This window comes from Microcaecilia unicolor, chromosome 5, assembly GCF_901765095.1.
Source record: "Microcaecilia unicolor chromosome 5, aMicUni1.1, whole genome shotgun sequence".
Classification (NCBI taxonomy): domain Eukaryota; kingdom Metazoa; phylum Chordata; class Amphibia; order Gymnophiona; family Siphonopidae; genus Microcaecilia; species Microcaecilia unicolor.
In genome coordinates, this window is record NC_044035.1 from 159,708,574 (window position 1) to 159,726,426 (window position 17,853).

Genomic DNA, 17,853 nt, shown 5'->3' on the forward strand with positions numbered 1-17,853 from the left:
CGACACGACGCTGACGACACGCCATCCCAATCAGACATCAGCCCAGATGAATTCCGCTCGCCTGCTCGGGCTCTCACACTGGTGCGCCGTGGTCCTCCTGTGCCTGCAGTACTTCTTCGCTTCGCCGTCGCATCGCCCTCTCTACGAGCGCTCACTCCTGTGCAGTCATGTACTTCCTGTTCCGCATAGGTGGGAACGCGTGGGAGGGGCTTCACGTAGGGAAGGCTGAAGAACAAGAAGAGAGTCAGAGACAGAGTGTCTGAGAGATGTTCCCTCCCACTTCCTTCCTTCCAAATTCGCACGTAGGTGCAGCGCATTGGATTTCAGGAGACAGAGGTAGGTGCTGAGTTGACTGACTCTGTTTTTTAAAAAAAGTCAAAAATAAAAATAAATATTTTGTTTCATTCACATCTCTTTTGTTTAAACATAACTAAATGGGCTATAAGCCCCTAATGCTTTTGGTTTTTCCTATTTGATGACTTAGACTGTCTGTGATCTCAACTATTAGGCAAAAAGGTGCTGCTGACTGACTCTGAGACTGAAGGTTTTAAAACAAGTCAATTAGTCAAAATAAAAAAATATATATTTTTAATGCAGGTCTCTTTTGTTTAAACATAACTAAATGGGCTATAAGCCCCTAATGGTGTATTAGGTTCTGCCCAGTGTAATATTTATGGTACAGTAAGGTTCTGAGTGTGTTTTTGCACAAAGTTGTGCATAGTGTTTTGCAGTTGAGCAATTGTGGTTAGTATATGCTTTAAGCAACCACTTTATTCTTTGACATCTGATACATATCTAATATCTAAATTTAATAAAAGGTATTAATTGTGACTTTTATTTTTATTTTTTTCTGTGTGTTTTCAGACAATTATGGACTTAAGCTCCACCCCTGGCCCACCCCTAACCCCGCCCCCTTTAGCCTCCCCAAACAGTTGGGCCACCGACCGCCTATGTTCCCAATACATGTGTAACAACACATTTTCAGCAAAGCACCTAAATTAGCCCCTCATTGGCTCAGTTTCAGGGATCAACAGAGTAACTGTGTATGAAAGTAACATGACCATAAGAACAAACATATTATAAATATATTACATTAAAAAGCAATTAAATATTACAACATTTTTTAAAGATTACAATAAGAAATACTATTGAATTAAAAACACATAAGTATTAAAAACACGGACCCGTATTGGATCACTCGTCTGGAGCTACTGAATAAAGGATTTTTGCATATCATCACCCAGGCTTGGAGTCAGTTTGTCACCCTCTACTCTTGTGTTGACTCTTTTGACATTGTGGAAGGGTGGCAACAAACGTAATACAGCAGATTGCTCTGGATGGTTAAAAAGGGAAAAGGGCTGAAGTCTCATTTCATGCACTAGAATGTAAGGAATTGAAGCTTTTAGTTTGCCTTTTCAAAGAGCCAAGAAACTGAACTTTAACTGATTTATATGTCTGGGTTGTGTTTTGTTTTTTAAATCTCCCAGACCATTAGGTTGGGGAGCTGGTCACACTAATTACTTGCCTAGCCCTGTTGGGAGGCTTGGGCTTTCAGCACAAAGTGAAATAAGCCATTTCTTACAACTCGTTTGCATATAATAGCATCAGTGTTGATGGGAAACAGTTTCTGGGCTTTACAAACTTTCTAAGCTTAAAGGAAATGAACTAAGGATTAAACTGAACCACATAAAGTTTATAATAAAGTTTATTAAGAATTATGGAACAGTTGGATATCTCATCTTGAGTAGACTAGGGCCAAAGAGGAGGGACCCTTCAACCAGGAGATTTTCTTCCCATTTGCATTGAGAATAAACCTTTATTTGCCTTTTACTGATGGATATAGCATTTCAGAGGACAGTTGGTGGCCTGATTCCACTCCTTCTACAGTGGTTGACACTGTACTTGTGTTGAAATTCTATTTTGTGCATAACCCACTGGATTCTATATATTGTGCTAAGATTTCCACATGGAAATCGAAGCATATTCCATATTATGTGCATGGCCTAACTGGTTAACAAGCCAATCAGCATTGATAATTGCCACTTAAGCAATTATTGACAACTAGTGTGAAAGGCCCGTTTCAGAGAGGAATGAAACGGGTGCTAGCACCGCTTCCCCCCCCCCCCCCCCCGATGTCTGTGCTGCCACTGTCCCCCTCGCCCTCACTAAGTCGCTGCCGCTGCTCCCCCCTCTCCGTGCGGCCAGCAACTCTCTCCATCCACAGAGGCAGCGCGGCAGTACAAAATCAGCATCAGGTGTTTGAACGAAGCAGGTGAGGCACTGCAGGAGGCCATCAGGACTGGCAGTTGGCTGTGCAGCCAGTCCTCGCGCCTGGACGTCAGTGCCCCTAGAGAAGGACCCTGTAGGAGCAACGTGAGGCGAGAGGAGCGGCTGCAGAGCTGTTTACACAAAACTGTTGTTTTTGTTGTTCCGGTACTGCAGCTTCGGGCAGAGATCAGAGCGGCACGGCAGGTCTGTTGGGAGGGTGTGTGGGCGGGACTGGAGGGAAAGTTGCTGGGCGGAGGGAGAGGGGGAGCGGCGGCGACTTGGGAGAGGGGGTGTAGGGGGAACTGTCGTCTCTGGAGGCGCTCCTAGGGGGTTTGTTGATGTGGCGGGGGAGGGGCTTTTGTGATGCTGCGAGGGGGGTATTTGGGGTAGGGGGTTGTGTGATGGGGGGTAGGGGCTTGGGTTCGGGGTGTTTCATTTGGGGGGGCAGTAAGTGTTGCTTTGTAGGCTGGGGGAGGAGTAGGGAAACACGCTCCATGTGTTTCCCTACTCCTGCCCCTCTAGTGTGTGGATGTGGTTGTGATTCGTGAAACTCTATCTACACCACCATACAAAACGGAAGTGAGGCTTTATTAGAACGTTGGTAGTGCCTTTTATATATATATATACTGTATATATAGATAGGCATTAATTAGAATGTATGCATAGAACAGTCTAGGTATATTCTATAATGTACTGCACATAAATATATAAATGTGGGACATAAATGTCTTAAATAAATAAAGTCTAAGTCATATAGTTGAAAAGAAGACGTGGCCATAGGTGTTTCTAAAATCTATGCACGTTGTTATAGGCATCAGCATTTATACCAGGTTTTACTTGGCGTAACTGCCCATGACTAAATTTAGTTGCGCATACAGGTGCTCAGCGTATTCTATAAACAGCATGAAAATGTAGGCTTCTTCTATAAAATACACCTAAATTAAGGCATACTTTACAGAATGCGCTTATAAATTTCATTTTGGCATGGAATTTTTAGATGTGATATACAGAATCTAAACCAATGCTTCTAATGCTGATATGCACAGAGCAGCATTCCATGCAGATGTGTGTGGATACAGTAAAACAGAATTCCATGCAGATATGTGTGGATACAATATTTTTTCTGCTCAAATTTGTGCATAGTTCTAGCAGCCCTTAGTGTACAGTCATGTGCTCTGAACAGCTCAGCTCTCCAATACACCACCCAGGGCCTCCACTCCAGGTGCCTAGTGTTTCCACCAGCTGCCTTCCAGGTGCAGTGGTGGACTTGCAGCTCATCTGCATATCCTTCCAGCCTTCTCCAGGGTGACTCCCAGGTCCATCCTGAGCCACCCAGGGCCTCTGCTCCAGCTGCCTAGCGTTTCCACCAGCAGCCTTATAGGTGCTGTGGAGAACTTGCAGTCCATCTGCATATCCTCCCAGCCTTCTCTGGGGTGACTCCCGGGTCCATCCTGATCCACCTAGGGCATCTGTTCCAGGTGTCTAGTGTTTCCACCAGCTGCCTTCCAGGTGCTGTGGTGGACTTGCAGCCCATATGCATATCCTGCCAGCTTTCTCTGGGGTAACTCTCAGCCTCAGGTCCACCCTGTTATGATTGGGGTCAGAACCCCTCTCAAACTTACCTCTTTCCTGGGGGTCAGCTTCTTAGCTGGCTTCTATTTCTTTTGTCTGTCCTGTTTGAGCTGGCTCTGTCTCTCTGTGCTGGCAGCTTCCAGCGGCATGGCTCTAATTGTTTCACTATACTGCACCTGTGTGTGTTGCCTGAGTTGCTCTACCTCTCTTTGGGTGTACTGGCCAAGTGTTTCATGGTGCTGCATTGGTGTGGGTTGGGCCTCTCTGGGTTTCAGTGTGCTCTCTGGGCCAGTGTGCTGTTGCCTGGGTCTAGGGAGTGTGACATCATCAGAGAGGGCCTTGATAAGGAAGTGGTGTTGTTTCCTTCAGAGCCTTTGCAACAGTGGTGTTTGCTTTAGGTAGGGTGGTGCAGTGTGCACTTCTGACTTTGTGTCTAGTTTCCCTGCTTGCTTTTGCTAAGGGCCAGGTTAGTGTTAGTGCAGTGTGCACTGGTGACTGTGTGTATGTTTAGCTTTCCTGCTTTTCCCTTATGGTTCCCCTGCTTTTCCCTCTTGGTTTTGGAAGCATTGCTGTGTGTAGGGCTTTAGAAGCTCTGTTGTTGATAGAAGTACTTCAGGGTTTGGTGTTGTTAGAAACACTGCAGAGTTTGCTGTTAGAAGTACTTCTGGGTTTGTGCTATTGGGAGCATTGCAGTCTTTGCTGTTGGTGTTTGGTGATTTATGATCACTTTTGGCTTATATGTGTTAGCTTCCCTGCTTTTTCCTTGTGGCTCCCTTGTCTTCCCTTTTAGTGCTAGGAGCTCTTCTGGTTGCTTGCCAGAGTAGTGCTTAGTAGCACCTGTGTTCGCTTTGTGTTTAGTTCCCTGCTCTGTTAGTTTAGGGCTTAGGAAGTCCCTTTGTGGAGCAGGGCTTAGGAGCTCCTGTTTAGTATAGGGCTTAGGAAGTCCTTTTGTCAGTTTACTGTTAGGAACACTTCTGTTGGTGCTGGGCTTAGGAACACTTTTGGTCACTTTAGGAGTTATGTGCACTTCAGTTACAGCTTGTTCTAGTCCTGGTCCCTGTGTCGTCCAGTAAGTCCTGCCGGCTACTCGAACCCAGGAGCTCAACTCCTGGGGGGCTTAGTAGCTAAGTGCAGGTGAAGCTGTGTGGACCAGTCCGGGGGATTCCAGTCCAGTATTCCAGTCCGGGGGATTCCCGTCCAGGGTTCTAGTCCTGTGTCCTCCGGTCCGGGGAATTCCAGTCCAGTGTTCCAGTCCGTGTGTTCCGGCTCGCTGGGCGGTGCCTGCAGTCCCTGCCGGTGTCGGTGTGCTTGCCCAGCGTTGGTTGGTGGGTTTTGCCTGCTGCTGTCGCTCCTCGTCAGCAGCCCAAGGGCTCACGTTTGCTCCAGAGCCCAGCCCCGCGGGCTCTGAACCTGACACACCCCGATCCACCCAGGGCATCTCCAGGTACATAGTGCATCGAGCATTTGCTTATCCTCCCAGCCTTCTCTGGGGTGACTCCCGGGTCCATCCTGATCCACCTAGGGCATCTGTTCCAGGTGTCTAGTGTTTCCACCAGCTGCCTTCCAGGTGCTGTGGTGGACTTCCAGCCCATATGCATATCCTCCCAGCCTTCTCCAGGGTAACTCCCAGGTCCACCCCAATCTACCCAGGTCCTCTGCTCCAGGTGCCTAGTGCTTCCACCAGCTGCCTTCCACTGAGCTGGGGACCAAGTTACCCTGCTAGGTAGCCAGGGGAAGCGAGAGGGATGAAGCTTTATCCAAAGGGAAGCTGGGGGAGGGGCTATCCCCAGAGCAGCTGAAAACAAAGGAGATTAAACTGTTGAGAAGAGGACACAGGGGCAGGGTGAGAACCTCCTCCAGGATGCCGAGATCATGAAGTATTTGGAGGAGGGAGTACCATACTCTACAGGAGAAATGGAATGGGAAGCTTGATAAAAGACAAAACAAGGTAGTGCTAAAGGGCAGTGGTGGGAGGTTACAGTGGAAGTGGATCTAAGTGGGAGGTGCCACTGCCAGCCCCACAAGAGTGGAGAGGATTACAGCAGTAAGACTGTTTTGAAGCCTGAACCCAAACATTTGCACACCTTGTGGACATGTCAAGGTAAAGGAACTCTAGTCCAGTAACTTTTGTTTGCTATAAACTGCTGCTGTTTTGGGGTATGAATAAAAGCAGAAAACCTGGACCAGATTATTTTAAGGCTGTGGATTGAACTCTAAAGAGACCTGCAAGGATTATACTTTTGGAAATGGCCGGGTGTAACTGAGGAGTGGCAAACCTGGGATGCCAGATTTTCACAAAAATAGATCCAATTTTCTTCTTCTTGTAACTCTCACTGCTTTCAATATACTAAATTACTGAAAGACAATGAAAAACTCCTCCAAAATGATTTTATGGAATAACTTCATATCCTGATTGGAAAACACTCTATCAACTGGCCTATCTGGGACAACAAACAAATATGATACTTAGGTCAACTACTACAAGATGGACACTTTAAAACATTCCATATGCTACAGCAAGATTTTGGGTTCCCAGATACACAGTTCTATGCTTGGTACCAAGTACAGCATTCACTTGATTTCCACAATCTATTAAAAGACTGGACTTTGGAATCAGTTACTCATAAACATAGTAACATACATAGTAACATAGTAGATGACGGCAGAAAAAGACCTGCACGGTCCATCCAGTCTGCCCAAGAAGATAAACTCATATGTGTTACTTTTTTGTGTTACCTGACCTTGATTTGTATCTGCCATTTTCAGGGCACAGACTATAGAAGTCTGCCCAGCATTAGCCCCGCCTCCCCCCACCAGCTCTGCCACCCAATCTCCGCTAAACTTCTGAAGATCCATTCCTTCTGAACAGGATTCCTTTATGTTTATCCCACACATTTTTGAATCCCGTTACCGTTTTCATCTCCACCACCTCCCGCAGGAGGGCATTCCAAGTATGGCTTCATCCAAAAATGCATCTTCGTTTTACAAACTTCTTCAATTTTCTAATCAGAGTAACTGTATTGGTACCCAGAAGATGTGGGTATATGATTTGAAAGACACTTTCCCCCAGATTCTATATATCACGACTTAAGTTGCACTCACAAATCCATTCGTATTCTGTATTTGTGCTCACAATTTAGTTAACAAGCCAATCAGTGCTGATAATTGCCAATTAACAAGCAATTGACACAAATTGCCATTAATTAGAGTTTATGGGCACAACTGTATAAGGGCCCTGTTTACTAAGCAACGTTATAGGTGTATTAACATTTTTAATGCACGTTAACCATGTACATGCCTACAATATCTCTATAGATGTCTACATGGTTAGCACGCACGCTAAGTGTAATCACGCTAAAAACACTAACACACCTTAGTAAACAGGGCCCTAAATGTATTCTATATTGTGATGCTCATAAATTCTAAGTCGCATAGAGAGAGAGAGAGTTGCTGGGATGGGAGGTGGGGTGAGCTGAGGGAAAAGAGAGAGGGGGAAGAGTAGAAGAGACGCCGAACCCAAAGATGAAGAGAGGGACAGAGTTGCTGGCCTGCAGGGAGGAGGGAGGGGAGCGGGAGAGATCCTGGCCTTGGGATGGGCGGTGCAGGAAAACAGGAAGAAAAGGGAGAGAAGCTGGGAGAGACAGGGTCACAAAGGGGTAATGCTAGACACGGCTAGGGACAAAGAGGGCAGGTGCTGAACATGGGGGAGGAATAAGGACAGGGATACAGAGGGAATGATAGGGACAAAGAGAAAAAATATCAAACAGAAATCCTGGAAAGAGAAGATGGAAGAGACTTGGGTCAGTGGCGTACCAAGCTTGGTTGCCACCCAGGGTGGGTCACCACTTCATCCCCCCGAGGTGCATCACTCCCTTGAGGAGCATCACCCCCACAACCCTTCCTCCTAGCAAAGGGGTGCACGGAGCAGTCACGCGGCTGTCAGCTCTGCTGGTCCCCTGCCCCAGAACAGGAAGTAATGTCAGAAGAAAAGCCAGTAGATGAGGTGAAAAGGAGGAGACTAAGAAGAGGGTGAGAAAGGGAGAATTAGAGTAAAATCAAATGGGCAGATATAAACAGAGAGAAAAGTGGATAAAAACGCATGTAGAAGAGACTGGGACCAGCCCAATCAGAAAAATGCCCAGACAACAAAAGTAGAAATAAAAAATATTATTTAATACTCTTTAATGATTGAGATATGTCTGCTTTGGGAAACTGTATATTTTTTTTCTATTTTGTAGAGTACAGGAGAAAATACATGTTTGTTTCACTTTTACCAGTATTGCCCTGCTTATAGGGTTTGATTTTCTTGGGCAGAGGGGAGGGAGGTCTCCATTTCAGATTTGTATGCATGTCTTTTGTGGTGTATCAGGTGAGGATCAGTCCATGTTCTGCATCTGCAACTAAGGTAAAGGATTCTACTAGCATGTAGTGTCTGCAGTGGCGTACCTAGGGTAGTTGACACCCGGGGCCGGTCATTTTTTTAACACCCCCCCCCAAAAAAAAAAATCCAGTACTAGGCATGCCGAGAATACAAAACACTCAGGACCTTTAGAGCAATTCTACCATACCATAAGCAGTCATTTCTACGAGTCACACAAGGAAAAGGAAAGCATCTTAAACACTACAGTGAGCACTAGAACATCAATTCACCTATTGTAAAACGAAACCAGACAGATAGTACAGATCGTAGATCCTGCACAGTCAATGCCAACTGAAAGCCATGTCTTTTTCACAAACACAGATACACCCTAATCCACTATAGGATAAGTAATCATAAACTTTCTATTTAGACAAAAATTAAACTGAACCCCCAATGCCAGACTCTGCATACAATGCAACACCACAGAAACAGAAACTGTCCCCTACTACTGTGCAAAATATAAAGACAGCAGATGTAAATTTGAAAAAAACTAACAAGTACCAATCACCACTTTACAAATTAACAAATAGAAATAAAACAAATATAGAAAATAAAATAATACCATTTTATTGGACTAATACATTTAGCTTTCAGAGGCCAAAACCTCCGTCCTCAGGTCAGTACAGTATAGTGCTGTTACAGTATCCTATCCTGACCTGAGGAAGGGGGTTTTGTTCTCCGAAAGTTAGTCAAAATGTATTAAAATTAGTCCAATAAAAAGATTACCTTGTTTACATGTTCTATTATAAACATTTATTAACACAGCTACAATACTACTTTATCCTAAAGCAAAAAAACAAAAATATATATTTTATTTACAGTTGTCTCTGGTTTCTGCTTTCCTCATCTTCTTTTCACCATCTTCCTTCCATCCAGCATCTGTCTTTGTTCTCTGCCATCCAGTGTCAGCCCTCTCTGCTGTCCCCTCCATCCAATGTCTGCCCTCTCTCCCTGCTCCTTCCATCCACATCTGCCCTCTATCTCTGCCCCTTCCATTCACTGTCTGCCCTTTCCCTTCCATCCATTCCACTGTCTGCCCTTTCTCTCTGCCCCCTCAATCCACCATTTGCCCTCCCTCTCCCATCCATCCAGGGTCTGCCCTCCCTCTCGCTCCCCCTTCCATCTAGGATTTGTCCCCTCTCTCTCTGCCCCTTTTTTCAGCCCCCAGTTCCAGTCCCCTTCTCCCCTTCTCCTGTCTGTGACCCCCACCCCAGTCCTCTTCTCCCCTCTGAACACCCCCACCCCAGTCCCCTTCTCCCCTCCCCGTCTCCCATCTGAGATCCCCACCCCAGTCCCCTTCTCCCCTCCCCTTCCTTCTCCCGTCTGATCCCCACTCCAGTCCCCTTCTCCCCTCCCCTGTCTGAGACCCCCACCCCACTCCCCTCCCCTCTGAACACCCCCACCCCAGTCCCCTTCTCCCCTCCCCTTCCCCCATCTGAGATTCCCACTCCAGTCTCCTTCTCCCCTCCCCTGTCTGAGACCCCCACCCCAGTCCCTTTCTCCCCTCCCCTTTTCCCCTCTGTACACCCCCACCCGTCCCTTTCGCCCCTCTCCTTCCCCACTTCAGTCCCGTTCTCATTACTGCCTGAATCGGCGAAGCAGCATCGCAGGCAGCGCCTCGTCTGCCCTGCTTGTAAAAATCAAATCTCCTTCTCCTCGTCTTGACGTCGACTCGGGCCTTCCAATCAATCACTATGTCCCGCCTGCCCTCGCGGAATTTACCTTAGAGTAGGGCGGGACATAGTGATTGATTGGAAGGCCCGAGTCAACGTCAAGACGAGGAGAAGGAGATTTGATTTTTTCACAAGCAAGGCAGGCGAGGCGCTGCCTGCGACGCTGCTTCGCCGATTTTTGTTTAAAGGAGGCGGCGGGAGCGGAGCACCCCCCCCCCACCCACCCACTGGCACCCGGGGCGGACCGCCCCCACCGCCCCCCCTTGGTACGCCACTGAGTGTCTGTGTAGGAATCTGTAACAGTACAGCTTGTTCTACTTTCCCAGTAGTGGGTATATTTCTGCTCTAGGGTCCAGTGTGATATGTATAGAACTCTGTCTTTTCATAGGTGGATTAGGGCTGACTGTTTGGTAAGTTTGCTATATAGGTTTTGAATGTGTGTTTGTAGGGTTTTGTCTTATTGGTCACCACATAAACAAAATCCCATCTGATTTAAACAGTGTCTGGCAGTGGAAGGAGCTCATGCTGGTCCTGAGGTGATAACTGCAATTTGAATATTTTTGTATGATGTGTTATAAGAGGGATAGCTCCATTGTTGGAGAATATGGAGTTTGTGATACAGAACTGGAGGTGTAGGATTTATATTGAGATTCTGTCCAATCCTGTAAAGAATTCAGCTTTCACGCCACACAGAAGAATTTGTTAAATGATGTTATCAATTATAATGGTGGTTTTACCTGAGAGCTAAAACTAGCTGGAGCGAGAGGTTTACTTGATGCATAGAAGGCCATGGTGTCTTATTTTGCTAATTTAAAAGAGGTGGATGGGAGGAGGGGTGTTTGATGTACTGGGCATGATGTGCAGAAATTTTGCTTTGGCTTGCCCCCCCTATACTACTACTACTACTTAACATTTCTAAAGCGCTACTAGGGTTACACAGCGCTGTACAATTTAACATAGAGGGACGGTCCCTGCTCAAAGAGCTTACAATCTAAGAGACAAGTGAACGGTCAGTCCGATAGGGGCGGTCAAATTGGATTTACTGAGCGGTAAGAGTTAGGTGCCGAATGCAGCATTGAAGAGGTGGGTTTTAAGCAAAGACTTGAAGATGGGCAGGGAGGGGGCTTGGCGTAAGGGCTCAGGAAGGTTGTTCCAAGCATAGGGTGAGGCGAGGCAGAATGAGCGGAGCCTGGAGTTGGCGGTGGTGGAGAAGGGTACAGAGAGGAGGGATTTGTCCTGTGAACGGAGGTTGCCCCCTGTTGCCACCCCAAATATTTGTCTGGATATGCAATGTTTTGTGGGGGTGCCTGAGCCCAAAGGCGTGTAGGCGGGGGGGGGGGGGAATGTTTGCCCTGCCTCCCGTTCTACTCTCCATGACCTTGCAACACCCAACTTAAATCCTCAAACCCAGTCCCAGCCAACAGAATAGGTCCTCCTTCAGTGGCTAGAAACTCCTCTACGCTGGCAGTCAGGGGCTCTTTTCATGGGCTGTTGCCAAGCCACCCCTCATACTCAGTTTTTGTATTCAGCAGAATAAGTCAGCCACACAATCTGCCTACCTCCTTCAGGCAAAAGGAGGAGATAGGGTTGCCTGGTAATGGCCGTAAAAATAAAAAGTTTGCTCTATTGGTGAGTTGTCTGATGATATCACCAACATGTGGCCATTGGAGCCGACTCTGTGGGTGCTTGAGCACCCCCAATATTGAGAAAATTCCTTGTATGTGTCCAGGGAGGGGTTATTTCCATTGGGCTTAGCACCCCCAATAATTTTGAAAAGTTGGCTCCTATGCATGTGGCTGACTTACTATTGTTCACAGATGATCTAGAGCAAAAGTAGGGTTCCAACAGAGCCTGCCCAACCCTTAGGCAAAACTTGGTGGTAGCCTATGGCTGCAACTCCTTAAGGTCACCAAAGAGCAGCTTCAGTCTAGTAAAACAATAGATCATTGCATTGACAGCCACACACGCTCAAAGAACCATCCTTAAGAACCGTAAGATACATTTTATTAGAATTTTGTGTGATTGGGGGGGGGGGGGGGCTGTACTGTAGGGCATGAAAACTGGGGCGTGTAGGGCGCCTGCTATTTCTGAATTCTGGGTGCCAAATGACAGTACACACCCCGCTTTGTGCCTTTCATGCCCTGCACCAGTCGGCCAACTCAGATGCTGGAAGCAGACACTTGCAAGTTTCCTACACGGCCGCGGCGGCAGCGCAAGGGTTAAGTCGCTGCTCCCGCCCCTGCTGCCTCTTCCCTTCCTCGGCCGCCTGCCCCATCCTGTTTGCTGGCGCAGGGAGCGTGCTGCAAGGCGGACGAGGAAGGGCCGCTCGAGGAGAGGCACGGCAGCAGGACGCTGAGCCTTAACCTTCCCTCCCCAAGCACCTCCACCGTTGCCTCTACCTCAGCCACCAGCAGGCCGGGGCAATGTCAGCCGGACACCAGCACAGCCAGAGCCGGGCCATCCCCACTAGAACTATCGCGATCAGCGACTCCACGCAGCTACCTCACGACTATTGCACCACGCCCGGAGGCACCCTCTTCTCCACCACCCCAGGAGGTGAGCGCGGGGCGGCTGTTCTGCTGGGGAAAGGAAGTGGAAGAGGAATCTGGATCAGCCAGATATAGACGATTGCAAAATATATACAGAGCTAGGGAGAGAGCGAGATCCTAAGGAAGAGGGGTGGAAATACGCACTGGCTGGAGGGAAATATAAAATGCATACAGCTTATAAAGGGGGGGGGGGGGGGCAGGGTTTGCACGGGTAAGGGAGGAGGAAACAAACTTTCCGCATAGCTAGAGTCCGAATAGTTGCCTTTCGAGTTAAGCTCGAAGGGGAAGGGGGATCCCGCTACCGGAGGGTTCACGGCCGGGGATTTGAGTTCACTTGGCAGGCAGAGTTGTAGGTAACGGAGATCAGGGAGTATACAGATAATGAGCCCCGGGGATTTGAGTTCACTTGGCAGGCAGAGTTGTAGGTAACGGAGATCAGGGAGTATACAGATAATGAGCCCCGCGACTAAAGGCTCAGATATGGCTGCTGACTGGGGAAAGGCTAGCCAGTCCGCTTTAGACATTTGTTTTGCACTTAAGTGGATCACATGGTGCCGCGTTCCAGGAACCAGAGAACGAAGCGGCGGGAAGGCGAGCTCGCCCAGAATGACTGACCTAATGAATATTAAGTACCAGGCCTCCGCCGGCGCCTCCCCCTGGCATCAAGAAGGCTTTGGTGCTTGTTTTTAACGGGGATCTGTATTGGAAAGAAAAGTTTAGGTGGCAAAGCAAATCCATACGATTCCTCTGCGCCTTTCTCATTTTCTATGATCGGTCCTGGATTAAAAACAGCAAGAAAAAAAAAATGCCCTCCCGCCCACTTGCAATTAGTACCCCAAAAGCACTTCTAGATCCCGTTACCGTGCCTGTAGTTATGGGCAGATACAGGCTCTTCAAAAAACAATTTTAGGCCTAAAAAGAGTTTGAAATAGCTTTAAATACAGTACTTGATCACTTCCCTTCCTCCTCACATTTCAGGAAATGGGGTTGGGGTTGTTGCGCCATACAGATTATAGGAGAAATCTCTCATTAATCTAAATTACACAGACAGTTCAAATAGTTTTTGCGACCCAAAGATAAATGAGCTTCTTTCCTTTCTCTATCATGTTGTTTTTTCATTTAAGATATGCCTGATATAACACAGATATTTTTCAGGCTGCCAGGTAAAATGTGAGAAAATACTTAGTGAACGTGGTCTTAAGTCTCACTACCATTGAATAGCTGATTGGGGATTCCTACAGTGTCTTCCCTCCATCGGCTTGACTAGTTTCTATGGCAGGGTCAGCCAAACCATCGAGCAACCATTAGACAGGTCTAGGCAGTCAGCTAGGGCAGCAGTTTCTGGGGGGAGGGGGGGAGGAGGAACTAGCAGCTCCAGTCAATGCAAAACAGTAGATTCTAACAGCTACACAAACTCAAAGAACCATCAGTACCTACTTCAATCAGTGGGAAGGGTGGGCAGTTTTCAAATAGTTCATTTATCTGGGTAACGATTTTTGGAATCTGCTCTCGTATTTATTTTATTTATTTATTTGGATTTAGGTTACACCTTTTTCAGTAGTACCTCAAGGTGAATTACATTCAGGTACACTGGGTATTTCCCTGGCCCTATAGGGCTCACAATCTAATGGGAAAAACATGGCTCAAGGAATTTATTCTAACCATTCTCAGTATGTCTTTGACCCGGAAAGGAAACAAAGTGGTTTGAATGGAGCAGTACCCAGATATTCTGTTGGTTTATTATTCTTTCAAAAGCAAGCCTGATTATATATTTAACTATTAGATGTTACTGTGAACAGAGTTCAAAGGATGGATTTACAGTACAGTCCAGTATAACCATAGGGTGCCACTGACCCACAGCTACAGGTATGATGGGGTGGGGGGAAGCAGTGGTATGGCTTGAGCTGTATGATTAATCCAGGGAAGTATTTTTCAAAAGCATTTTGATATAATGTGGTTACTAGTGATAAGGAATCACATTTATTGAAATTCAAAGTAAATTAAATACAACAAAATCCTCAAACTGTTCCTATTCAAACAAACCCTCACAAACCACATCTCAAACAACTAATTATTACTTGAATTGGTTATTACTCTATTTACCATTAACCTTCTCTTTGCTTCATGTACAATTTTTCATTCATAATAGATTTTCTAAATTTTAAACATCCATAGCTATCTGAGTATGTTTATGATACTATATTGTAAAATTGGATTTTTAAACAAATTACTTTCTTATGCATTATTCTTTGTTATGTAGCCTATACTGTTTATTGTAAGCCACATTGAACTCAAACTTGTTTGGGATAATGTGTGATATAAATGTCACAAATAAATCATTTTCTCTGTTTTAGCAACCACAGAGAGAAAGGAGATCTTTGGGGCCTAAAATTGGTTGAATGGTTCCCACTGGCCTGCATTAAGGAGACTATACTGGAGAAAAGAGGCTGGAGGGGAGGGAAACAAAATAAAAGCAGGCAAATGGGGAAAACGTGGCTCATGGAATTTATTCTGACCCCTCTCTGTTGTTTTTGACTTGGAAAGGAAACAAAGTGGTTTGAATGGAGCGATACCCAAATATTCTGTAGGTTTCATTTTATTATTCTTTTAAAACCAAGTCTGATTATGCATTTAACTATTAGAGGTTACTGTCAACAGAGTTCAAAGGATGAATTTACAGTACAGTAAAACCTTAGGGTGCCACTGTCCCACTTCCACGGGTATGCCATGTTTGACCACTAGTTGGCAGTACACTTAGCAACTAGTAGCAGACTACACTGTTTAGTCACTAGGGGGTCCTTTTACTAAGCTGTGGTGAAAAGTGGCTTGCGGTAGTGTAGGCGCCTGCAGAAATATTTTTCAGTGCACGTACAAAAAATGCATCCCCCCTCCCCCCAAATGGACGTGCGCCAAAAATGAAATTATCGCAAGAGGCACGCAGTAGTCAGGCAGTAAGTTCATTTGTTGCATGTAGAGCCTTATGTGGCTTAGTAAAAGGGGCCCTGTTTACTAAGGTGTGCTAGTTTTTTTAGGGTGCACTAGAGACACCCATATATTCCTATGAGTGTCTCTAGCGTTAGCGTGCACTAAAAATGCTAGCACGCCTATAGCAGGGCTTAGTAAAAAGGGCCCTCGATGTCACCATACATAGCAATTATTAAGAAAGGTGCAGGGTTCAGTCAGAAGGTTTCACAATAGTTTACATTAAAGAAAGCCAAATACACATCTGAATCACAATGGGGTCCTTTTACTAAAGGGTTGGTGCGCCGCTACAATCTTGTCGCGTGCCAGTCCGGAACTACCGTAGGAGCCCAGCGGTAGTTCCTCCCCAGCACGTGCCATTTCCAGCGCTACAAAAATATTTTCTATTTTTGTAGTGCTGGTTCTTACTTAGCGGTAATCAGGCAGTGCTGTGCACTGCCCAGTTACTACTGGGTTAGCATGGGAGCCCTTACCACCGCCTCAGTGAGTGGTAGTAAGTGCCCCCCCCCCCCCCCCCACCTGACATGACCAGCCTTTTACCTGCTGCGGTAAAAGGGAGCCTCAGTGTGTATCAAAAACATTTGCTGACATTGGCACAGGCTCCATTTTACCACGGCTTTGTAAAAGGACCCCTGACAGTCTACATGGTAGCAAAAAGCATGTTTCCAGTCCCTTTGTGTGTGTGTATCTATATGTATGGTTTTGTGTGTCTGTGTGTTAGTTTTTTGTTTTTTGACTGTGTGTGTGTCTTTGACCAGGAGCAGCAGTTTCTTAACTGGTCTAATTCAGTGTATCGGTGTTTTTGTACTGTCTAAGATGGCATTGCTTCTCCCATTTTTTTTGGAGGGGGCACTTATTCTAGTGGAACCTCCAGTCCAGTCTGGCCTCTCTTCAGACTTGTCTTTTCTCCATCCCCCCCCCCCCCCCCCCGCCCATGCCAAATCTGGACCATTCCGGTAAATTTGGGGAGAGTGAGTTGGTCCCAAATAGAAAGACATGTTCAACCTCTTATAAATAATTTCTTTTTTTAATATCCATTGGGTTGGAAAGAATAATAAAGGTAAAATAAGCACAAAAATGTCCCCAGCTCCTAAAATATTTTTGATTGGTGCTCAGATTTGAAACTTTTGTAGCCCTGAGTTCAACCAAGCAAGCATAGAACAATGAAGAAAAATATAAATGAGGAACTTGTTATCTTTGTAGTCAGATGTGAAAACAGCCCAGAAGAAAAATCAAGAAATGGGCCTAGTATGCCCTTTGTGTTCCTGAAGAACTCAGTTGAGAAATCACTTAGAGATAAGAGGAGGACCAGTTTCTTTATTTAAATGTATGCATTTAAAAAAGTTTTCCAAGCAACCAATCACTTGTACAGAAAACAAAAAAATAAACATCTTCTAAAGCAGAAAACTATAACATATGGGCCCTTTTATTAAGCGATTGTAAGCACATAGCGGACTTACTGCATGCCAATCTGGAGCTACTGCCTGCCAGCCCAGTGCGGGCGCCAGCGGTAGATCCACCCCCAGCGTGCTGCATTTCCGCAGTGGTAATCGAGCAGTGCTGTATGCTACCTAGTTACTGCTGGGTTAGTGCAGGGAGCCCTTACCACCACCTCAGTGGGTGGCGGTAAGTGCTCCCCCCCCCCCCCCCCCCCCCCACACGGCCATGTGGTAAGAGCAATCTGCAGTCTTACCGCATGGCCATGTCTTTTTTCAGCCTTTAAACCCGTTGTGGTAAAAAGGGCCTCAGCACATGGCAACCCCCCCCCGCTAGCACAGGGCCCTTTTTACTGCAGCTTAGTAAAAGGCATTCGCCTTTCTGCCAATATTAAAAATCCACAGTGTCATGCTTTTTGAAACCAAGCCTAAGGAAAACTGGTGCTGGGCTGACTTCTACGGTCGGACCTACAGTCCTCCCCGGGAACGCCGTTCACTGGGTAAATCTCTCTTATCTGCACCTTTCTCCTCCACTGCTAACTCCAGACTCCGTTCCGTTTATCTTGCTGCACCATATGCCTGGAATAGACTTTTTGAGCCGGTACGTCAAGCTCCATCTCTGGCTGTCTTCAAATCTAAGCTAAAGCCTACCTTTTTGATGCTGCTTTTAGCTCCTAACCCTTATTCACTTGTTCAGAACCCTTATTTTATCATCCTCACTTTAATATTCCCTTATCTCTTGTTTGTCCTGTTTGTCTGTCCTAATTAGATTGTAAGCTCTGTCGAGCAGGAACTGTCTCTTCTTGTTCAAGTGTACAGCTCTGCGTACGTCTAGTAGCGCTTTAGATAAGTAGTAGTAGTAGTATTTAGATGGGCTGGAATGGAGCTTTTCAGGTGCTTTGACAACAACTTCAGAAATTTTAGAACAAGGCCAATGCCTGGCGTGGAGGAGT

The 17,853-nt window shown here is 46.2% G+C and overlaps 1 protein-coding gene across 1 annotated transcript in view; it reads left to right on the plus strand.

The window, feature by feature from the left end:
• Nucleotides 1-12,208: 12,208 nt before the first annotated feature.
• Nucleotides 12,209-17,853, plus strand: part of EIF4EBP2 (eukaryotic translation initiation factor 4E binding protein 2) — a 39,980-nt gene continuing 34,335 nt past the window's right edge. Inside the window, exon 1 of the mRNA XM_030203506.1 lies at nt 12,209-12,489. Within this exon, the coding sequence (XP_030059366.1) occupies nt 12,357-12,489 (133 nt within the window). The 5' untranslated portion in view covers nt 12,209-12,356. The remainder of the gene's footprint in view (nt 12,490-17,853) is intronic.